Here is a 22,596-nt window from a genome sequence, read left to right as displayed (position 1 = left end):
GGGGATAGAATGGGCAAATCAAACAGTCGTGGTCTAAATAACCCGAACGCTGCGAAGAGAAGCGTGTTGTATGCCCCACTGTAGTAGTTTTCATTGGTGATATCAGCCGGAATACTAGTGAACACATCGAAAATATGCTGAGGCAACATAAGAAGATAGCGTGTATTGAGTGTGTAATGGTTCGTGGTTGGGCGTGCGCTATAGGGGCTCTCAAGAAGCGTGCGTTACATGAGCATTTCGCTGAGCAGGCACAAGACATACTCACAACTCGGACTAACCAGACACGAAAATCCACAGTCAAATGTGACGCCTCAAAGCAAGTATTAATCATGTGTGTGATGTACAGCCCGCGTTGGGTCGAAAGACCACAGCTTCAGAGACGAGTCCTTGACATATGGAAGCCGTCGGCGCCTCGACTTAGTGATCACGTTCTGGCTCTCAGAATCCGACTCTTGGTCTGTTGAATGCTCCTCGTCAGAACTATCAGAATCAACCTCTTCCATGCCCCCATCAAAATGGCGTGAGCCAGATGCCGATAGAAGGTTAGAACGCAGGGGCTGAAAAGCCACGCAGCCCACCGCATCTTTGGTCGCCAAATTAGTCACGGGAGAAATATGCATGAGCGGCTGGCATACTGGCCTCCATGTGCGCTGAAATTCAACTTTGGGGTCATATTCTGGAGTGACATCTCTGACGATTGTTCAGAATCCAATTCGTCCGAATCTCCAAGGTCAAACATCGAAATACATCCGTTCTATCACCAAATTGTTAGCCAGGGAGCCTGAATGTCCGACGTCTGGGAAAGTACTGTACCTGATCACCGACGCTTAACCATCTCCCAGCGCAGTCTATGTCGAATTCGATTTTTTGATTGGTCCGAGAATCAGGGGACGTCCTGAAGACTTGTACAGGTACAGATGTATCACTGCGAAGGTCCCAGGCATATATTTCATCATGTCGCCGAAATGCAGCATACAGGATATGCGGTTTCGTCGGATTAAACTTCAGCTGTAGGGAATGAGCTCAGCATGAACTACTAATGCTTCAGATCTAAACATGCCTGCGTAACTCCGGACTGAGCATTTGTGCCTCCTATAGGCATGATGGCTACTTTATTCGACTCGGAATACAACGCAATATTATCCATTGCTTGTGAGGGAGGTGTTAGGCTGCCGATCGCGTAGTAGTCGTAAGAGGAGGAGAAAGCGATACTGGATATGATGCCTGAATTTCAGTGAGCATTCATCCAAAGTACCAAATCAGACATCGTGCCTTTAAGTCCATCCTTACTTTTCTTACAAGGTATGGTCGGAAGCCGATCGCCTTCCCCAGGATGTTGAATGTCAAAGATCTCGATGGCATCTTCAAAACCACAGTATAACCTTGGTGTGGAGAATTCCCAAGACAATCATGATCAAACATAAACCGTAGTTCCATGAAAGGCTTACTTGTCTGCTGTCAAGTTGAACGCGAGACTATGAGGAGCGATGAACCTCTCGCGATGATCAACAATTGGGTACGAGGCTCTCAGCTAGTGAGTCGATCAGCGGTCCAACGAAAATGCACAAAAATAGTGGGTGCACTACCCTTGCATCCGAGGCATCAAGAAGTTTCACCGGACAGTCACGCACAGAAGCGACGAAACAGAACGCTGGAGCGTTGCTGGATGATGCCCCAGGATACCAAGCAAAATTGACAATCGCTGAGGACTGCGAGAATGTACGGGTATGATGAACGGAGAATTGTGTGGCTTCGGAATGCTTGATAGGTGAAGAGTTAGGTTATGCACAACGTGACTGACCTTGAACGTCTGACCTTCAGAATTGTATTTGAGATTGTACCAATTGACCCGAACGGCAACAATGTTATGCTCACGTATTAAACAGTTGAAATGCTCTGTTCTCGCACTGGACAAGGAAGCTGGATCCATCGGCACACCTTCAGTGATGCGACGTTTATGAATGGTGCTCAAAATCGTTGACTGAGAGGCGTACCACTTAGCAGAACGAGCGAAATTGTCTACGAAATCAGGATCCACGTCCAGATTATTTGTGAGGACAGAGTCTGGAAGGTAGGAAACGTCAAACTGAGGAGGCTTCCACTCCATCCCATATTCTGAGCCGCACTGACTAGTCGTCATGGGTTTGCATGAACTGTCAAGTTATGATGATGATGATGATGATGTAAGTATTTTGAGACGTATTTTACCTTAACCAGCGACTCGGCTCACTGGCAATGACTTTTCCTTTAAGCCATCCGTTCGTATGGACTATAGACGCACTGTGTCTTCAAATCAAACCCAAGCAATTTGGGCAGCAAATACCACCCAAGTGGTTTCCCAACTGACTAGTACGGTCCTAGTTAAATCCTCTAAGTCAAATACACTATGCTAAATCCCTACGTCCGAGTCTCGGAGTCCTTCAAGGCCTGTCCATCATCCGAGTCATTCTCAGACACCAAGGCAAATTAAGTCAAACGAACCCACAGGATTCAGCGAGTCAGAGACAACCGTCTTCCTACGAATCGGCTACAAGGGGAAACCAGCATTCTTCGGGTTGTTCTACCTGTGTGGATTGAATCTTCGATCCCGATTCCCTGCAGCCACCCTGGCCCTATCCCGCTTCAGAAAGCTCAATCTCAGCAGGTAGTACGGACGATATCTGCATCCAAACAAAACGCTCACTACAATCACTGTCTGATGCCCGTGGCACGCTGGTCTGTTTTGATCAGGATCGTAAGGAGAAGAACATCACGGAGTTAATCCCGATCCATCGACCGCAGATCCATTGGCGCTGCCCTATCCAGGTTGAGTTGGTGAAGGCGTACTTGACGACATGTGACGCTTCAAAAAACATTAAATGCCCAATTTGTTGACGAAATAACCTGCGCAAGGGTCACCCGCGGAGTCATGGGCCAGCAGCTTAGAAATCCCTTCAATGCTATTCCGTAGCATTGCGGAAGAACTCCTCGAAGCCTTGTTTGTTGTACCAAGCTGCTTTAGGAACTGGGCTGGTCGCTACGAACGGACCTCAATCTCCTCATATTTTCATCCACCACCACAGTCGGACTTACGCTCCTCGTTGAAATTTGAAAATGTGTGTTTACCGTGACTTTCTGTCGCACGTGATATCTCGAGCTCCGATTTCATATTTTCATTTCAGTTATCTACCTCGAAGAAGGCAGTCGCATTTCTGGCACGAGAATAGCTCGCTCTGGCTTTGCACCTTCTCGATTTGTCTTGCCTCCCAGAGATATCGACGCTTGTAATGATGGTCAGCGGAAATTGATAACGGCAACTCAGAAGCAGGAGAACTTCAGTCTTGAACCCAATGGCGGTCATTTCCAGAACAGACTTGAAAGCGATCGACTTTGGTTCTACAATTACTTTTCGTCTAGGACTGTAGCACAGGAGGCATGGCGCGAGCATTTCGAACATCCGGTGAGCCACGAGATATCGGAACTGGTTAGTGGTATTTATGTCTTAACTATTGCATAGTGTCGGTATTCTTACCCGGTCTTCCTGTACGGCTCTCGGACCCTTGTGCTTCGGCAACCAAAGATCCTCAAGAGCTCGGTCGCTGCTCGATCTTCAATTGTTCAGTTGTCGTCAGGCACAGATGATAACACTGAGCCGTATCCAAAAAAAAACGCTGATCCCCTCGCAGATCCATTGCTGCCGCAGGTTGGGCTAGCGAAACCGAACTTGAAGACATGTGATGCCTGAAAGAATTGTGGACAAAATGTCCAATTTGTCGAGCGAGTTGCCTGCGCAAGGCTCTATCGCGGCGGAAAAGAGTCGTGAACCAGCAGCTTGGAATACTCCCCAATTTGTTCAAAGTTCTGTAACATTACAGAACATTCGTACATTCTGTGCTTGGCGCAATGTCAAGGCCACTACGAACGGACCTCGAACTCCTCATCCTTTCATCCACTCATCGCAGTCGGATGCGCTGTCATTTGACATACACTCAAAACACAAAAACGCTAACGCAGCCTCGTTGAAAGTGCATGTCCACACTTCTTCGCCCCTCGTACATGTTTATCTTTCGCACGTGATTATCTCCAGCTCCGGTCTCTTTCATTTCAGTTATCTACATACCTCGAAGAAGGCGATCGCATCTCTGTCACGAGAATAACCCCACTCTGCACGTTCTCGATTCGTCCTTCCCCCCTCAGAGATTTCGACGCTTGTTATGAATGCGGAAATTGATAACGGCGTCTTGGGCGCAGGTACTGTCAAATTCAATAGAACATACGATCGACGTTAACAGCATGTCTGATTGGACCTTGCCTTCGGTCCTCCAAATACTTATAGGTTCACGTGAGGCATGATGTTCATTCTCTTGATGCATTCTTGGTCTAAACTCAAAATGAGTGATCTCTGCGTAATAGCTCCAGAATCATGCTCGAGAAGGCACTCGACCATAACTCAATTTTGCCAGAGTCGACGCTCCCTGTGAAATGGAGTCAATGACCAGATACTAATCGACGTAAAATACCCGACCGTCCAGGGATTTCATGTGTAGTTCGCGAATAGGAACTTTCCGGACGTATCATACATCATCTTCTCCACACCCGAATGCATTGGAATTCTGTTCGTTGCGGTTGCGGTTACGAGGAAGTTACTATGGAGGGGTCGCTTGACTTTGAGGTCTCTTCTTGTCTGATCATGACATCTGAAAAGATCATCATGCGGTACTCCCCGGGGTCAATCCCGAGCTAAGTACCCTGTCCTTACCCGACTCAAGCTTCTCATCCCGCTTCCAAAGAAAAACCGCTGATAGGTAGATGACAATTTCATCCCAGGACGAAGCACCGCGGCACAAACGGGTGCGACATACAAATGATATCGAGCCGATGCTCCAACGATCTAAATCCTCCGCAGGGGATGTCGCCATTTTCATACTCGAACTTTCGCGTACTTGGTCAGCGGCAGCGAATTCTTAGCATTGACCAACATAGAGCTTGTATTTGTCCAATGACACGGACCGGTTGCCCCTCCTCCGTGATGGGCAAGCGCGTGCGTTCCTCCATTCGCAGTCGGGCATACTTCTCAGTTCTATAACGTTTTATTGAGCCGGCGGAGAGTAACTCGTGTATTTCGGTCTACCCCTCGAATGAGAAACGTTGGGTTGAAGGACCGTATGCCGTGGTCCTGTCAATGGCGTTAAAAAGCACGACCACAAGACCAGCCCGTACCTGAGATATGATGATAAGACCGCCCGCTTCACAAGCGAGTCGACTAGAGGCACGAGAACCACCGCCGCCAAGCTTATGTACCCCAACTTCAATCATAATCAAACTAAAACTGAGTACCGAGCGAGACATAGATAGAACCATCTCCATTGGGGGGCTTGATCCGCGAAGCCCTTCGCGATGTTATGTACGTACGTCGTAAGTAAGTATACAAACAACGACTGACGAAAAACTTGCTATATGACAACGAGCTATCTTCCAAAAATATATACGGCTGTGCGTGAGGATGGAAAGGGTAGAGAAAACGTAGGTTATTTGGGAGATTTGGAAGAGGGGAATGAATGTAAGATTTGAGATGGAGAACACGGGTGAAGGGAGGAGTACAAGGGTGAATGAGAGTAGTACAACGGAACGGATTCGGGGCAAACCCTTAGCTACCAGTCACAGATGAGACTCATGTCAGCCAGTAACAAGACTCGCGTAGTAGAGTTGATTACAATGAAGCAGGGGAGTTGAATGAGATTATGTATTGAGACTCTAAGAGTCTAAGCCGCGCGAGTGCCTTAAGCGTACCGGAGTGTAGAGGACAGAGACAGAGATGAAACAATGATGACGACGATGATTAGGAGGTTGATGAGGACAACGGAGACGAAGATGGCGAGAAGAACCGAGGCCAACCAGGTTACCAACAAAACACGAGCAAAGGATTCTCGAAGAGAAAGATGAATGCGAAATGATGCGAGCACTCTACATTTGCAAATGAGAAAAGACAGAGGAAAAGATGTCGTGAGATGGCGTAGGATCATGTCAATGCGTGCAGAGTCGTGCGTCAAAAGGAGATGCGATGCTGATATTGATGCTGATGGTGACGAGGCGGAAGACGTGGATGGGGGAAAGACGTTTAAGACGAGCAGAATGGAATGCTCAACCCGAGGCTAATACTGCTGCATCCCACCCGTCTCATAGTACTCCCCCTGCCCATACTCGTACCCATGCTGCACCTGCTCACCCTCCTGCGGGAGAATCATCGGCGGATGCAAATACGTCGCGAACAAACTCTCTTCTTCCTGCGGAAGCATCATCGGCGGGTGCAGGAAATCCATACCATGTCCGTGCCCACGCCCATGTCCATGTCCATGTCCATGCGCATGCCCATCCGACGCTCCAGCGGCCTCGGGCAACATCGGGGGATGCACAAACTGTGGGCTACGTTCTGCGCCGCCGCTCGAGTGGTGCCAAAATGCGTTGTTACCGTTGCCTCGGAAGACAGTGTAGGGACTGAAGAACGGGAAGTCCATGCTGCTTCGTCGCGAGGACGAAGAAGCCCCAGCGCTGGTTGCGCCCGACCCCGTCGTGAAACTGTCTCCTCCATAGGAGGAGTATGACACCGCGCTACTCGGTGGCTCTGACACGCTGTCAGTGCTCATGCGACGACGTTTAGCAGTACGACCGGTCGCAGTTGTATTGGCATTTGCATTCGAAGTAGTACTAACATTGCTCCCGTTGTTAGCGTTGCTGGTTTTGGGAGAGGCGTTGGACGAAGACGAGTTAGAGGTCGCTTCTCCATCGACGCTATCGACGCCAGCAAACGGTAAAGCCTCGTTCGAACCAGCACTGACGCCCGCCATGCTAGGCGGCACCCAGTTTTGACTGAGATAGTCAGGGTGGTAAGGTCCGGGGAAGGGGTTATACACCGCATAGGTGTCTCCCAGCGCGCCCATCAACTCACTGCTCCCTCCCATACCCGTACCCACCATCCCTGCGCCTGCGCCCATCCCCGCACTCATGCTGTGCGAGGCAACGGGCTGCGTCGTGCTGTCCGGCGCCAAGATCGGCGACGGCGACGGCGTGGGGCGGCGTGAGACGCCTGGGGACGCAGATGGTGTTTGAGTCTGAGATGGGGTTTCGGATGGTGTACCTGGCGTGTTGGCATTAGGGAGTTCGGTGAGGGAAGAGCGTTGCGCTCGTGCATCATGTCGAGAACGTTTCCGAATGATGTCGGACTTCATGCTAATTGGGCGTGCGGAGCCGTGAAGTTTATAGTAAAGACCGCATCTGTGAGCAGAGGCATAAGCGTGAATACGAAGGGGGTAGAGGAATAGGTACTTACGCGTTACATACGGTCTTCCCTTCGTCATCTTTCCTCCACAGAGGCGTTGCAGTCGTATGACAGTTGTAGCACTGCGCGCTGCCTGCGGATACAAAGAAGTCAGAATTATGCTTGAATATATTGTACTACCCGAAAATCCACTCACCGATAATTTCTACAGGCTCCCCTCTGCCCATTCCCGCACTTGCACTCGTGCTTGCGCTGGCATTTGCGTTCGCAGCTGCACTCGCACCCACGCTTGCACTTGCGTTTGCACTCGCATTTGCATTCGAGCCTGCACCTGGGCCCGCACTTGCACTTGCAGTGACTGTACTCGCAGCAGGACTGACCACCTCCCCAATAGGCGTCGCCGAAGAAGAAGGCAGCGCAGCAGAGGCAAGCGCAGACAAAGCAGAAGCAAGGGACGATGCCCCACCGCGTCGTCCCTCACCGTGACTCCCGCGCATAGACTTTGGGCGGGGGCGTTTATGCTGCAAAAAAAAGAAAGCGTTCACATAAGTTCAACTTCAAAACACGCAGGCAAATGAGAGGAAACCTACCAATTTGCAGTAAAGACCGCATGCGTTACAATTCAACTCGTCGTTCAGACCCCTCCTCCACAACGGAGTATGAGTAGCACCACAGTTGCTGCACTCGGCTTTCACGCCACCGGGTGCAGTGAGCGTTGCTTTCCCGCCTGCAGGCGCGGTGCCTCCAAGGGTGAGGAGAGACGGGTTGAGGCCAGCGGAAGCAGCTGCCGTAGCAGCAGCAACGGGTTTCACCGTCGCGGCAGCGGTGTGCTTGACCGCGGACGGGGCTGTAGCAGCAGACGCAGGACTCTTCACACTCGTAGAGGCACGCCGTCCTGCTTTACCAGTCTTCTTCGTAGCAGAAGTCTGCACAGTAAGTACCGGGCGGTGAGTAGGAGTGTTCTTGCCGGAGCGGTCCTTGGCGCGTGTGCGCGGGTGGGATTGGGCGTGAGTGTGCGAGTGGGAGGGAAGCTGAGGGACTTGGGGGAATGGGTCAGGGGTAGGTTGTTGTGGTTGCGGCTGGCGGGAGTCGCTCATGAGGACATCTTGAGGCTGGTCAGAAGAAGCGGCGGCGGTGGACGCATCAAGGAGGAAACTACCCTCGGATTGGGTAGGGACGGCGTTGTACTCGTCACAGCGCATGTCGACATCGCCCTGGTCGTTTCCGTCTTCTTTGGTGTCCTCGGGGTAAGTAAGGGGTGCTTCAGCCATTTGATCGTCTTCACCGTCGAACTCGTCTCCCTCAAGAAGCTCGTCCAAGGGGAGTTCGATAGTAGGACGAAAGATGCTGAAGCCGGTAGCGCAGCCACCGCTTACGCCTTCCCCGTAACTCATAGGGTTAGTGAGGGTGGGGGTGGAGTAAAGGAGGGCAGTGGGGCCGAAGGAAGTGCTGAAAATGGGGGGGAAGTGAAGTTTTTCGTAGGAGGCGACGAATCGTTCATAAGACGGGTCGTTCATCGAGGAAGAAGCGTTGTCGTTTGTGTTAGACGTAGAGGCGGCGTCGGACGAGCCATGGTTGGTGCCAGAGGAAGGGTCACCTCGCCTGCGCCTGCGACCCTCCCTGAATTCGGCGCTAGGCCTCAGGTCAGGCTTCGTGGGGGTAGATCCTTCACCAGAGAAGGTAAAGGAAGAAGAAGAAGTTGCAGGGAAAGAGCCGGGGGGAGCGTCAACGCTGAAAGTAAATTGCATTCTTTTAATGGTTCCGGGACGAGCGTTCTGGGAAGCCTCTCGGGAGCGTTCGCGTTCGACTGCTCGTTGACGGATGAGATCGGTCGATGCATTACGTTTAAAATCAGGTGCTTCGAGAGATTCTATAGCGCTGTATAGGGTGATTAGGGTAAGGGTGGTGGTAAGGAGTCATAAAGGAGTACACACCGGCCCTTTTCCTTGTCGAGTTTGTCGCCCATGTTCTTGGAGAGTTTCTTGAACTCACGCTTGGATTTGGCATTGTCGGTATCGACCATGAGGTTCTGGAGGTGCCAGAGACGCCAAGATAAATTCTCGAGGCGTTGGCCCTGCTCGAGATAGGACGCTACTTTCGTGCATACCTATGAAAGGGGTGAGTGAAAGTAAAATGAGATTAGATAGGGCATACCTTCCACGTTTTAGTGAGCGACTCGGTGTCGCTCAAGTTGCTAAAAGCAACAAACGACTTGTTACCCTGGCACAGGAATATGCGAGTCAGCGGTTTAGGAAATGAAAAGGAGATAATAAAAAAATATAACCTTGAACTTGAGGTTGACTATGGATGGCATGGACTCTGGTAAACGTCCAGAGGAGGCACAACGAGGCTGAAAAGCGTCAAGTTCTGTATTGCTTGATCAGAGTATAAGAAGACTTTGATTGGAACGGGAAACGCAGGCGTAAAAGTCTGATGGCTTTGCTTACGAGATGTTTTCGCTTACTTACTACCACGAGGCCCATCAAATATTCATTTCTGACTTGTCTTGTTATTTTTTTTTTTTTTTTTTTACAATTCAGCGACCCCTCCTTTGCCATCGTACCGGTATCCGTGCCTCGACAACGTGTCCAATGGTATCCAATTTGAATCAATTGCAACCTATTGCCAACTAGTAGTTTCATTGCATACAACCGCCTTTACCCGACTGCTCCGAGTCACCCGTTCTACTCGAATACTACTACTACTACGACGTCGTTAGTAGTACTACGTCGCATCGTACTTCCTCGAGCTTCTCTTCTCAAGTCAAAATCCCCGTTTAGTACTTATAAGTACACGCCGAACGTTGCCTCGTGTTCCATCACCACAACACATGTTCATTATATTTCATCTCCTCCACAATAAACCCAATCTTAACACCCTGTGCCCTACATCCCGGTTCCCCGGACGACTTGATCCTTAATTAAACGAATACAACACAGCCTCCATCAGATACATCATCTACCTCCACTTTCAGTAACACCCCTGTACTTGACCCCTTTTACGGTCAGAAGCAACTTACACTCGAGCACTCGCCTCGAGGCCTCCCGCGGTCATTTCGCTCAATGTCCCCTCGAATCACCTTCAACTCAAGCCCCACCGTGCCGCATAGCGCCCGGCCTTCTTCTTCTTAACTTCCACTCTCCCCCCGGCCGAGCCTCTCCGTCCTTCTCCATCTCCTTCTGCTCACTCCTCCTTCTCCTACAATTCTTCTTTCGGCCGTAAATTTCCTCACGGTGTCCATCAACTTTTTTTTGTTCGTCATGCATATCGTTATTCTACCCTCTATCACATCAACGTCGCCACTAGCATCTTTTCTAGTCCCATGACCTTCTCACGTCGTCCACTATTCTTCTGCAATAACACCTTTTGCTGCTGCTTCGTAAAAATCACTTGTCCCCCCCCTCTGTCTGAACCTGTCATTAAACAACGCTGAGAGGGGGAGGTACATCACCGTCCCCCCCTCGCAGATTTTTCTGTTTGCCGTGAACCTCGTGAGTAGTGGTCTATCTTCAGTCTTTTTTCGGGCGGACCAAGTGGCCTGGTCATACCTTAGCTTTTTCAGCGCAGCATTTCCCCACTCAATCTCGCACGCTGCTGTAGTATGAACCACGATCATGATCACGATCTGCGTGGGGGAACGCCCCTCCGCCTTTCATACACCGTACCGCCACCGTCAGGGCCTCCCCATATCTCCAATCAGACACAGATCCCATTCACCTCATCACAGTTCACTCGTCACGGGGCCTGAACTATGCGACCCTTCAAGCCCCTCATTGGTAAGTAATTCAAGAATCCTCACTTGGACTTGGGAAACTCACTACCAAAATAGTCTCCGATACACGTACATATGTGGAGTAGTACGACCACCTGAGTCTACGAACCACCAACTGTACGTTGACCGTACGGCATATGTTCTTCGCTCGGTTTCTTGTGAGTTACCTTTGAGTTTGCTTATCGTTCTTCAGAGACGTTTGAACCAGTCAGTACATCTATGGACCTACGAGCGCCACCGAATCACAGACCTTGCTGACTGACTCTCCCGTGCTATCTGCACCCAATTATGTGTAGTTATTTACTACACCCGGACGACCTCGTCATCAATACTCCACTATCACGAGCGCACAACTATCTTTATCCCCAACGAGCTACATAGGTTTCCCTTCCACCTCAAACTCAAGCATTACGACTAACTCACAACCAGCACTTCTCCAAACTCAATCACATCAATCTCCAATTGCAATGATGATCAACGAACCCCTCGCCTCGATCAGGATCGGCGCACTGCGGTATTTTACATCATTAACCTGTCATTAACGTACATACTCGAGTTATTAATGGTCATCTCAGCGGCAGTACATAAGATAGGGGGTCGCCATGAATATAGACGTCTTCTGAATCGTATTCTTGTCTGGTAGATCATGAATGTTCGCTGTTGGCTTCTAGGTCTAGAACCAAGAACAACGACATAGCCCTGAACTAGGTTGGTCAGATATCACGCCACTGTACCTGCAACATATTCGGTAAGTATGTACTACACCAAAGCCTCGCTCGTACTAGTACTTACTGGAATTAAGACACGCCGCCGTTCGCGATAAACGCCCATTTCCGAGTACTGCGGTTGCTCCATCCGCGTTCCATACTTAGTGGTTGAGGACGAGCACAGCCCCTCCTCCCGTCGGCGCATGGTACGATGCCTAGACCTTCATTCTACAAAGCGGAATCTACTACACCAAAAACTCTGAACTGTGATGAGATAAGCTATCTCCACCGTGCATGATAAATGCCCATGGTCAGGTACTACCGTACCAAGTAGTTGCTCCACCCGCGCCTCGTCCAATGACGGTATCTACATACTTCAGAGTCTCAGATATGTATTGAGGACGAGCACAGCCCCTGAAAAATACCTGCACATGGTACGACGCCTAGACCTTCATCCTGCCGAGCGGCATTCACCACACCCGAGTCAGCGCTCAAAACTCGTGTCCGAAGAACACAAGAACCCCACATCACTCAGAGTCAAGGTCAAGTCATTCGAAGAGCGGTGTTTGGTAAACACCCTTCTCACCAGAAGAACCAGGAACGGAAGTTAAAATCGCGGCAAATGTTGGGAACGAGCGCATAAACGCCAGCTATCGTGCCTGCGACTTTCAAGATGATGTTTTATGTGCATGCAAGGTATGACTCGAGCTCCGTGAGTGACTCGTCGGACACGTATCGTGAATATCAAATTAAAAGACTCGTCAAGGAATCGATCGCTGGCAAAAGGTAACAACCTGTGACCTGTGTCTGGCCACTCGAAGGTTTTGCTCGCGTACCGTGAGTCGTGCGAGTGAACCACCTGATCTAAGAAAGCACGTGGAGGAATTATACACATGCATCGTGGTTCGGTACAATCCAATCGAAATAAAGACTCATCTATTGGCTCATGAGTAGTGGCGAAGAGGGGCACGCGCAACCGAGTATTTGTGCATACGTGATCCAAGTAGGACCCTGCATTCACGAACGAGGAAATGCCATTAAGTATAGTGTGCGGCTCAGGATTCCAGCACGGGGAGCAGATACATAACCCCCCTGACATGCCCAAAATGGTCAGCACAGCGCTCGGAACCAAATGTTGACAACGGAACCCGCCTCCTCAACGAGCATGGCGCAGTTTGAGTTTGGCCATAGTCAGATCCTAACCACTTGAAGCATTGTCCTGAATAAGGATGTGTGGATGGCGGGATGAAAGGTAGCATTTTGTAGGTATGTTAGTTACACCTTGGTTACACCGAGATCATGATCATGAGAAGGTTAAACGAAACGAACGATGACGGAGTTAGGAACCGCGCGTTGTGCTGTGTTGTGTGGTGCGAGCTCCACGGATGGGCGGGGGAAACGCCTTGGAGTTGGGGCTTGGTCTTACTATACGCGTTCCTCTTGGGTCTAATGCATAACTTCCCACTGGTGAGCGGAGTTTCCACAGCGGTCGGAACTTGCCATCTTGAGTACACCCCCAAGGGACAGAACGTGGCATGGCTGACATGCATCGCGTCCAGCGCCTTTGCGGCATTTTGAACCTCCCCGGATGGTCCGTGAGGCGTCATAGCGATGCTGGAATAGGAACCGCGACTACGGTAGTGGACACAGAAGCAGTATTCATGCACGTAGAAGACGAAGCAATAGGATAATCATCGAGGTTTGTTGCTGTGAGTTGGTTGTGAGTAAGTGTGCCACCAGAAAATACGAGCGGTGCTCATACGTGTGTTGTGTGCGCTGTTTGATAAACGACAGCGCTGGGCCTGTGAATACGAGTCTGTGGGGATAGCTGTCGTCATTCCTGTCAAAATTGAAAGGATGGTGACTGTCGGCGGTTTGAAGAAGGCTATCAAGTCTAAGAAGGGGAAGGCACACATCTGCCTGGTGTGAGCAACGACGAATGTGTTCAAAGGTAGAGCATAATGCGAGTTCTCGATGACACTACGACCAAATTGACGCAGGTTTAGGGTATCGCTAATACGATGATGGCGAACGTCGCGCGTGTCAAGCTGCAGCGAACTGGCGTATGGCTGTATGTATAGCGGCGGAGAATGTGTTGGATGCCCGCATATACGGGTGCTCTGGCAGGCGATGACGGTTGTAAGTCTGTGCAGGTCGGAAATGAGGTTTGTCTAGTCCGCGCTCAACAAAAGTGTTGAGATTCGATTCAATATAGCCGTGTTGAATGGTAAAAACGCATGCTTATCGAGAAATCCAGGGAAGGAGACGGCAGTGCTGTGCAAAAGAGAGTCCGCAATAGCATTAGCCTGAGCAGGCTCCGTGAAGTCAAGGGGTATGTGCTGGTGTCCAGCACAGTGAGATGACAACGAAGGAGTTAATGAACTGGCCAGCTAGCAGCAAAGGGAGCGGGGTGAGGTGGATGTCTGGAGACAGACGCCGAGCAATTAGTATGGCTGCAATAAGTAGTTCCCAATAATTTGCCGTGTAATAAGAGCAGAACGACGGTGAGGGGCATGTTTGTCAGAGGACCTATTGGGGCAGCAACCGCACGCGTAACAGTAGCTAGTGCGGTCATCAAAGAGGCCGAGGCAGGTGGTAAGAGCGACCCATCAGAAGCAAACAACGTGCCAGGGCCCATCTGCATATGAGGGGACGTGAGAGCAATAGCAAAAAGAGACAGAATCGCCTGCTCGGCAGTATCGCCGGGAAATGACAGAGCACACGTGCCGCAAGTGAACCGAGGGGCACCCTATAGTTAAGAGGAAAGATACAGGATCATGGAGAGCCCATGTAGGACATGGATTGCAAAGGTGAAGGCAGATCGATGCCGTGCTGGAGGCAGGGCACTGAGACGTCGTCAAAGACCAGGATGCGTCATAAAAGAGAGAGAGAGAAGTACAGCCATATGCATGCTTGCAAGGATGCGGAGCGTATAATGGGCAACAATTCAGTACACGCCCCAAGGCAAAAGCGCACTTGCAAACGCGAAATATAGTAGCGGCAGGAAGGAACCGCGTCGTGATCACATGACTCATATGCGAGAGATGGCCCAGCTGCGTCATGGAAGGGGTAATTAAGCTGCCGGCCTTCTCACTGTGACCCATTTTCTTACTGGGTGCACCATGAGGCATTCACAAGGATACTTTACTTCGGCGCAACTGACATACGGCCTGCGCTAACCTCTTGATACATCTGTCGTGATGCTTCCTCGTGGAGGAGAGGTTTTCCCTGTGTTCCATAACTCGAATCACTGGCAGTATGGCCAATGCTCACCACACTACGACCGTTCCCTGTCTTCTTAGCATCTCTGGTATCTCTCACATCAGTTCAATAGTCAATCCCACTGAATCTATTGAACAGGTGTCTCCGTCGATTTCGGTAAGTCGGGAAATAATGTAGAGTCTGCTGAAGTAGTACTACTACTACGGATCGGCAAATCTCACAGGCCAATTGAACACGAAGCAAGAAATGCGTTGCGACAGACATTTTCTCTACCCTTGTAGGAACTTCACGAGGAATCCAGGACAAATGCACTCATCTGAATTGCTGTGTGTGTTTATCATAGGGAGCTTTAATTGGGGATTTATTTTCCTTACATGTACGGTACAAGAGATGGCTTAGAATGAAGATCGAGCAGGAAGACGTTGATTTTGATACCGAAGACATGTTCCGCGTATCTGGTACAAGGGGAGAAGCCGAGAGACAAGGTTGAGCAGTAATCATTGCGCTCTTACCTTGGTCACTCACGGACTCGACGCCACATATGCACAGACTACATCAAGTTTCAAACACGTCTACTAAGTCGTAGATAAGCAGGATGAGCAGCTTGCATCTTCATAACCTGGAGCTTCATCCCACCATTGACGAAATCATTCATATTTGTCCTTGGTGAGTCAAGATCGCCATGCCGTGTCATTTCCCCAGACTGACACCTGAGGCTCCCAAGGTTCCGAATTCTGGTGATCGGAAAGGCATCAGGTTTTCGTGGATCTCAAACTGGTACTGACAATGCTTCCAATCGGCAGGCTCCTCTCTGATAAATCATGCATTCAGAGTGGACACGCTTGGCTGCTCGCGACACCGCAATACGTACGGAGCGTTACTCATGATGTCTCCATAGTTTGTTCTGCATATCAAGCCGGGCGAGGTTGACACCGACCACGAGTTCACCTCGCCTCAGAATGACAAGTTTGTTCTCCACAATAGCAAAGGGTTCGAACCGGGTGAAGAAGACAACGTGAACGTAGTCCGAGGTTTCATTGAACGTCGGAGAAACATGCCTGATTTGAAAGATCAGCCGCATGCTGTTTGGTAAGGCCTCCTTCACAAGACCACGTGGAAAGCTGACGACATACACGGAAGGCTTTGTTTCGAAATCAGGGCATCATGTGCCTGATATACCCCACGCTGCGATCTCCAGTGGGTACCAACATTCTGACCGCTTCATGCGTCCCTCTGACATATACGAGCACAGCCAACGAAGACCATAGGGAAACACTGGCCAGTCTGATCCGGATGACTAAAAACGACGTCCATCAGTATCTTGCACCCGAAGCGTCGGTGATGACTTCCATCCCTCAGTGAGTGGATCCTCAACTCAAAATAAATTCCTCCATCGAGTAAGCATTGCTTCCTTCATTCCTATCTTCACGACTTCCTTCTCTACGAGAGCTGCATTTTCCCCAAGCCCTGTCTCTGAAAGTTGTGTAGTATTTCCCGTCCAGTGAGCTGCATGTTCAACTCAGGCCTGTCCAAGTCGTATGATTTGCTATAGAGTACCTGCTACTGAGTGGAGCGCGACTCAACACCTGCTTGCACTGTTTGAGGTCTGACTAACATGTACCAGAAGTGATGTCCCGAGCAGATAAATAAGCATCACAGTTCGAAAGTCAATTAATATACGACATGAGATATTCATGCAGTTCCAGCCCTGCACTACACACATAATGCAACGTTCATCAAACCTCGACTCTCGACATCGAGAGCTGACCTTCAAATTGCATCTCGGATACTTCCGCCAGCGTTGTATGATTTTGTAGACGTCCTTCACATTCTCGTAGGTTGAAAAGGATACGAGAGGCGAGGATACTGTGGATGACAATCTGTGGACTAGAGGTGTGATGTTTATTTGCAGATGTCGTCAATCATGGTTGTTGGACTCACGAGTCTGTGATAGAAACCCATGTAATCTGTGCTCGACGATGAGTGCATAGAAGTCAAGCCAAGCGTACTACAACGCACCGGAGGACTCATAGTGAGGATGATACTGAACGAAGACATGACTTGATAAGAGGTAGGAAATCAGCATGCGGGCCAGTCTTACGGACAGAGTCATCTTACTCATAATGCAAATCATATATCTCACTGAATCATTGAAAAAGGTTTCTGGGAGCAATCCGACGATATTTTTGTACCTTCTGGATTTGATGAACAACATCAAGCACAGGAGGACTGACTCATGCGTGAGTTAAGGAATTCTCGAGAGACGAGACAACTGACCCAGTTCATAGAGTAACAAAGCAGCGTACTCGAAGACATTGTTTCTCCCGCCCGCAAAAAGACAGCCGCCCGGATTCGCTGTACACCGTGAGCATCACGGTTACGGAAATTAAGACGGATTCACAAACGTAGGTTAATTGGGGTCGTGTTCGAAGAATTGAAGACTCCTAGGGGAGTGTCTGAGATGATATAAGAGATGACGAAACAAACCTGGATATCTGGGTCAACTCAGGTCCTCGTGGCGATGGCAAAAAAAAATTACCACGGGAAAGACTAGTAGGAATGTTAGTAGACGCTTACTTGCCCAGGAAGCGTAAATCCTCGTTATTAGCAATCCTACAGAAAGAACATGTCTATTTTGGCAGCTCATTCAAGATATGACACACCTTCTGAGGCTATAATGCAGATGATGTGCAACACTGAATAAAGGATTGATGAGTAAATCAAAGTATAGGGAGCCGCGCATACTAACCGTTGGACGCTTGTCCAAATTTAACACACTGCCCGGCCTTTTTGAATATTTGCGCATGTAAGGAAGGGGTTTGATCACTCACACTTTCACCGGGATAGTATTGTGTCCGAAGCGCAGCTATCCATGGGCCATGAGAAACTGTCACAAAAGCAGATTATAAATGCATGTAGCTCACCCGTGAATGTCATGCCGATGCCAAAAAATGGCAGGTATCGCGATACGGTGAATATAAATCGTACGAACGTCCATTTTCGGTGCCATACCCACTGCGACTTTCGGAAGGTCATTGAAAGATTCTGTGATATGCCCACCCGAACACACCTCTGCCTCCAGAGTAATACAGTAGTCAAAAACCTAAGTAAGTACATTAGCAATTTAGCATCACATAACCCGCGAGAAGCGACTCAGTCAAGGCACTCACTAAAATAGCAAACGTTCCCACTGGGTTATTTTAGTCAGACAGCACTCGACAAAGTAATGACAAGACTACAAACCATTGAAGTACTAGGTGAATCAGGAGTGAATTAGAGACTTTGAAACGTATCGAAAACCCGTCGCACACCTTGGATGTCTGAGTGCCAGTATCGGCATACAAAGCAGTACCAGTAGCGTAACTCATCAGGTTCGTATAAAGCAGTAAGTGGGATCAGAAGTCGCGTAGCGCGCTTCTTCTTATGCATTGCTTCACAATATAAGCACGTGCAACTGACGGCTGTGTCGCACAATTACGGTGTCTGCCTGGCAGGCATATTCAAATGTTGCAACAAGGATCAGGAAGGATAGGCAAGCAACGAACAGAGATGCAGAGGAATCGAGCATGGTTTGAATTTGAAAGATGTGTTGAAGAGCAACGAACAGCAGCTTCCCGATGTACGTCGATTATCTGATGCTTGGGGTCTGATGTCTAAGTTGACTCTTGTCGTCGTCACGATGAAAATCATTGATCCTTCACACACGCACCGTGCCATCACTGAAATTCATTTAGCGCTAGTAGGGACGTGAGTGGCGGTTCACATGCCTCGAAGCGTCCCGTCCCAGCGCTAGCCTAGTGGATGTAGGGTCACTGGGGGACGTCTGCACTCCTGCAAACATCGACAACAGAAAGATATATAGGTCGTCGAAATCAGTTTGTTTCCGCAGACGGTCGAAAACAAATTTGAAAACAGCGTCGAAAACGCCTCGAAAACACAGCTTTGAATGTCCCTAATAATTAACGTCCCTGTTGTTTGTCCGACAGGGTGATCAAAGTTGAAACCTGTTTTCGGGCGATTCCGACGTCGAAAACGCCTCGAAAACACAGCCTTGCAGATAACCGGTCACGTTCACTGGGTCAAAGTATGAACTGGGGTTCACGCAACACGTTAGGGAACATCTCGAGTGGGAGACACTAGTACTGCCCCGCGACGCTGCGAACGTATCAAGGACTTCCATCTACGAATAACAGGAGCATAGCGCCTGGTACCGTATTACTACTACCAACGAAGTGCGTTGCAGATATCCTCCTATCGATGGCGTTACATCCAAATTGATATAGGTTTGGTGTATCGTTAAGACGACGATGTGGTACCACTCGTGACTTGCAATCAGACCTTAATCAGACTAATAGTAAGTACTTGGGAGATTGATTAAAACATTCAACTTGCCTCCGTCCCAGGTGAGGGCGACTGATAGGCTTAACGCACGCGCATATACCCTATGAAAGTTCCATATTGGGTGATCGTACAGCCATTTGATACGGTGCCACACCCTTGAATCACCCCAGCGAACCATTCGAGAAACTTCAAAAAACCTGCATTTACCACAAGACGCCTCAGCTCAACATCGACGTGATACTGCATTAAGGTCTTGCTGAAGATAAATAGATCAATGGGATTTCCAGAATCACGAGTCAAAATGTACGCACGCGGTGCTACAAAGTGACTTCGATTCATTAACTCCTTCCTCTAAGAGCCTTCGACAGTTACTAAATGTCCTTCCAAGTAGACGTATTTGCCTAATATATGCGGATATAAGCATAAGATTGCAATGAAAAGTACCTGCCTTGAATTTGACAACCTTATTGTCCACGAGATCTCGTATGTCTGGGAGACACTGCCGGAGTGACAGTTGTGCTGCAGCTGACCAGTGAGTTCCAAACCTCGTTTTTCCGATCTTTTGAAAGGCCTTCACAGTCTCGTCATTGTCATCAACACAACGCTTCTTTAGAAGGTATGCGGCGCTGATCGTGGACTTGCTAAAATGCTTAATGATAGGTTTGAGGAATGATAGCATCTATATCGCGAACCTTAGTCTCTAGTCAAAATTCAAACAACTTTTCTTACCCGTTCGAACTCTGGTGACAGGGTAACGTTCTTGATGATATTGTGTACATGACGACAAGCACCACTAGCAACAAACGCACGCAACCAGAACAAATCGCTGCAAAGCAAATATTATAGGTTTTCTGATGCAAGCTATGCCTAGAATATCCACTCAAGACAATATTCAGTACGATGTCGGTGTGACGCGGGCAGTGGTGCTGACGTGGCATACTTAGTGATGGTATGTGTCAAGCCTGACACGGTCGTGACGCGGCGCTGAAAAACATTGACGCCGCACAGACGAACCGTGACGGGAGCATGGGTAATGATACAGCGTAGATGGGGCTTGACATGGTAGTATGGCTGGGGCTTGACGATGACGAGGTGAGGGAGACGAGGCTTGACGGACTGCCACAGTCCGAATAACACTTCATGCAGCATCTGAAAGCTAGCGTTAGACCACTGTGAGAGACAGTACATGAGGCGCACTACACCTTGACACTTCCCTGTGTTGTATGAACGTAGAGTCCGTGCGGCGTGCCTGTGAATGTAGTGATAAGTGCATTTCAGCATTCGAACTCTAGGGTCTGTCCGCACAGGGTAGCGTTCTCAAGGTCTTAGGAGGATGCAAGGAAGGATCAATTGTATTTCCTGTAAGATAGGTTCTTCCTAAATCGCCATGAAGTTCTGCCAGAACAATATTCAAAAATAAAAGCAAGCCGTCTTCCTACCGTCCCTTCACATTTATTTGACTCCACATCACATCCTCACAAACAATGCGTTTCTCATTCGTCCTCGCCGTTCTTGCTGCTTTGACAACGTCAATTTCTGCCAGTCCCATTGACAGCCGCAGTGATGCTGACAGCAACAAAAAATTTTGTCCCACATATTGCAAATGGTTAGACTGCTGCGCTGGCATGCACTGCACATCGGAGGCTGACATTGTAAATGACGTTATCACTGTGAATATGAGTAGTTTGCGACATGGATTTAACCACATGACTTACCGGCGTGGTAGCTCGTCGCGGTATGTTCGTATAACTGAGCGGCGTGTCGCGACAGTGAACAACAGTGAGTCATATTTCTACTCTCGCGTCGGTGCAGTATGGTTGATGGCGTTGCTAGTGGTTTCTTGCTGAGTTTATCAACGTGCTTGCTTCTGAACAAACTGCTCTGCTTGAGCAATGGAAATATTGGGATAAAGAAAATCTCAAACACTCGAATACATAGCATATGACTGAAGGACTTACGACGGAATTTTGTAGTCTCGTTGTGTGCTTGAACATAAAGGCCAGTGACGACACCACGACTCCTCCCGTCATAGGTTTACTGGGCCCCATGGATGCATTTTTGGTCTCCACTGTTCTCACGACCCCACTAGATGGTGGTATATATGGAAAATCGTCGTTGTCGATTTGAAAAAGCTCAAGGACCAGAAACGGCACTTGTGGGAGTAGGTAATGACTCGGATCTGATAGAACTGTTAGATTTGATGTACGTCGTCACGGAAGTTCTACTTAGCCAGAGCATGATATTCATTCGCTGGCCTTCACTCTTTTCGCCGATGGATTCATCGTGAGGTATTGGGCTCTCCTGTGAAATTCCAATGAAGACAGGGTGATGGTTACTAGTGTAATAGATTACTGTACCGCGATGCAGATATCCGTCGAGTTCCCATATATCCAGCTTGTTCCTTTAGGGCCTGGTAATGCTCGCAGGGGGACGTTGGATTGCTCCAGATTCGCGTTTCCGAAGGCAAGGGGTGCAGAGCTTGCTGAGAGAACGAGGTTCCAAGGGCCAAAGAGCTAGATGAAGTTAATTTTTAACCAACATTCCATACTATAACGCCTGCTTCAAGTCCGCTCGTGGTTAGATCGAATGCCCATCGTTACTATGTAGCCTCTCCGGCGAGAGATGCACGGATAAGTATTACGGGCATCTCGCTGGAAGGGCACTGAGTACACAGCTGCCGTACTAGGTGCTGCTACTATCCAAGGTGTTTGTATTTGTGTACACGCTGGACAGGGCCGAGGCTTGGAGGTAGCGGGAATTTCAAATTCTGATCTCATGCCAGTAGGGCTGCTCAATTCTAAAAAGTCGTTGTCGATGTCGACTTGAGCTAACGGTCACCTCTCGTAAATTACTTACGCAGACCCTAAACCTTTCCTAATTTGTCTACCACCGCCATCACCAAAATTACACAACTCAGACATGGCTATATATGGCTATGTCGGAGCTACCATACCTGCCACATGTATCCGGTGCAAGGTCTCAATGTAAGGCAATGTTAGGAAACTCAATTCCTACATGGTGACTGCTATATGACTATAGTCAGGCATTAGGCTAGTGTACTGATATATCAAATATTGCTATGTACATAATGCATTTGAAGTTCGTTCAGATTCATCAGACATTGCAATTGCGTTCGGATATAACCATGTAATGCATTGAATTTATAGGGTCAAAATAGAAATAGGTTTCAAACTTGTGAAAAAATATCTTTTGGCGGGCTGGTACATATCATAGAGGGTATCGATAGGATGGATATGAGCCAACAATTAAGAAAAACGGCGGTTGGATTGTGGAGATAT

General features: G+C 48.9%; 6 protein-coding genes across 6 annotated transcripts; 3 read left to right on the top strand and 3 right to left on the bottom strand.

The window, feature by feature from the left end:
• Positions 1–323: 323 nt before the first annotated feature.
• Positions 324–2,107, bottom strand: EDB91DRAFT_1240045 (uncharacterized protein; the record flags this gene model as incomplete). Its single annotated transcript, XM_041321954.1, has 10 exons — positions 324–639; positions 696–754; positions 814–1,008; positions 1,070–1,224; positions 1,273–1,382; positions 1,449–1,531; positions 1,587–1,760; positions 1,798–1,801; positions 1,876–1,938; positions 1,995–2,107. 10 exons carry the CDS (start codon positions 2,105–2,107, stop codon positions 324–326), a joined length of 1,272 nt encoding a protein of 423 aa, XP_041170175.1.
• A 4,024-nt stretch (positions 2,108–6,131) lies between these two features.
• On the bottom strand, positions 6,132–9,569 carry EDB91DRAFT_1240044 (uncharacterized protein; the record flags this gene model as incomplete). The annotated part of the gene is made up of 8 exons (XM_041321953.1): positions 6,132–7,063; positions 7,115–7,251; positions 7,307–7,388; positions 7,605–7,776; positions 7,846–9,133; positions 9,190–9,362; positions 9,410–9,475; positions 9,540–9,569. 8 exons carry the CDS (start codon positions 9,567–9,569, stop codon positions 6,132–6,134), a joined length of 2,880 nt encoding a protein of 959 aa, XP_041170174.1.
• Positions 9,570–10,657: 1,088 nt separating this feature from the next.
• EDB91DRAFT_158916 (uncharacterized protein) lies at positions 10,658–12,043 on the top strand. Its single transcript, XM_041326268.1, has 7 exons — positions 10,658–10,746; positions 10,823–10,927; positions 10,983–11,031; positions 11,085–11,185; positions 11,324–11,408; positions 11,457–11,775; positions 11,830–12,043. The coding sequence occupies exons 2-6, from the start codon at positions 10,870–10,872 to the stop codon at positions 11,668–11,670; spliced, it is 507 nt and encodes a 168-aa protein (XP_041170173.1). The 5' UTR covers positions 10,658–10,746; positions 10,823–10,869; the 3' UTR covers positions 11,671–11,775; positions 11,830–12,043.
• Positions 12,044–13,033: 990 nt separating this feature from the next.
• Positions 13,034–14,044, top strand: EDB91DRAFT_1087690 (uncharacterized protein; the record flags this gene model as incomplete). The annotated part of the gene is made up of 6 exons (XM_041316266.1): positions 13,034–13,201; positions 13,294–13,325; positions 13,358–13,433; positions 13,529–13,657; positions 13,816–13,873; positions 13,950–14,044. The coding sequence occupies 6 exons, from the start codon at positions 13,034–13,036 to the stop codon at positions 14,042–14,044; spliced, it is 558 nt and encodes a 185-aa protein (XP_041170172.1).
• Positions 14,045–16,550: 2,506 nt separating this feature from the next.
• EDB91DRAFT_158823 (uncharacterized protein) lies at positions 16,551–18,611 on the bottom strand. Its single transcript, XM_041326267.1, has 15 exons — positions 18,268–18,611; positions 18,200–18,209; positions 18,127–18,146; positions 18,027–18,059; positions 17,881–17,977; positions 17,788–17,822; positions 17,706–17,733; positions 17,620–17,652; positions 17,496–17,569; positions 17,362–17,443; positions 17,234–17,311; positions 17,075–17,185; positions 16,976–17,016; positions 16,898–16,923; positions 16,551–16,843 (listed from the first exon to the last, which is right to left on the bottom strand). Exons 1-15 carry the CDS (start codon positions 18,322–18,324, stop codon positions 16,693–16,695), a joined length of 876 nt encoding a protein of 291 aa, XP_041170171.1. The 5' UTR covers positions 18,325–18,611; the 3' UTR covers positions 16,551–16,692.
• Positions 18,612–20,719: 2,108 nt separating this feature from the next.
• Positions 20,720–21,676, top strand: EDB91DRAFT_1171949 (uncharacterized protein). Its single transcript, XM_041320241.1, has 4 exons — positions 20,720–20,949; positions 21,131–21,235; positions 21,256–21,598; positions 21,655–21,676. The coding sequence occupies exons 1-2, from the start codon at positions 20,782–20,784 to the stop codon at positions 21,233–21,235; spliced, it is 273 nt and encodes a 90-aa protein (XP_041170170.1). The 5' UTR covers positions 20,720–20,781; the 3' UTR covers positions 21,256–21,598; positions 21,655–21,676.
• Positions 21,677–22,596: the final 920 nt, after the last annotated feature.

The sequence above is a fragment of the Suillus paluster genome (genome assembly GCF_016628075.1).
Source record: "Suillus paluster strain FC165 chromosome Unknown EDB91scaffold_143, whole genome shotgun sequence".
In the NCBI taxonomy this organism is placed as follows: domain Eukaryota; kingdom Fungi; phylum Basidiomycota; class Agaricomycetes; order Boletales; family Suillaceae; genus Suillus; species Suillus paluster.
Note: the sequence above shows the minus strand (reverse complement) of the source record. Positions and strands in the feature narration are given on the sequence as shown.

Excerpts from the sequence above, each read along its gene's own strand:
- EDB91DRAFT_158916 (XM_041326268.1), top strand. The coding sequence starts at position 10,870 with ATGATCACGATCTGCGTGGGGGAACGCCCCTCCGCCTTTCATACACCG. Across the intron at positions 10,928-10,982 it reads TCATACACCGTACCGCCACC|TTCACTCGTCACGGGGCCTG; the intron begins GTCAGGGCCTCC and ends ACCTCATCACAG. Across the intron at positions 11,032-11,084 it reads ACCCTTCAAGCCCCTCATTG|TCTCCGATACACGTACATAT; the intron begins GTAAGTAATTCA and ends CTACCAAAATAG.
- EDB91DRAFT_1171949 (XM_041320241.1), top strand. The coding sequence starts at position 20,782 with ATGCGTTTCTCATTCGTCCTCGCCGTTCTTGCTGCTTTGACAACGTCA. Across the intron at positions 20,950-21,130 it reads GCACATCGGAGGCTGACATT|TGGTTTCTTGCTGAGTTTAT; the intron begins GTAAATGACGTT and ends TGGCGTTGCTAG.
- EDB91DRAFT_158823 (XM_041326267.1), bottom strand. The coding sequence starts at position 18,324 with ATGAGTTACGCTACTGGTACTGCTTTGTATGCCGATACTGGCACTCAG. Across the intron at positions 17,734-17,787 it reads AATACTATCCCGGTGAAAGT|TGTGTTAAATTTGGACAAGC; the intron begins GTGAGTGATCAA and ends AAGGCCGGGCAG. Across the intron at positions 17,570-17,619 it reads CTGCATTATAGCCTCAGAAG|GATTGCTAATAACGAGGATT; the intron begins GTGTGTCATATC and ends TTCTTTCTGTAG.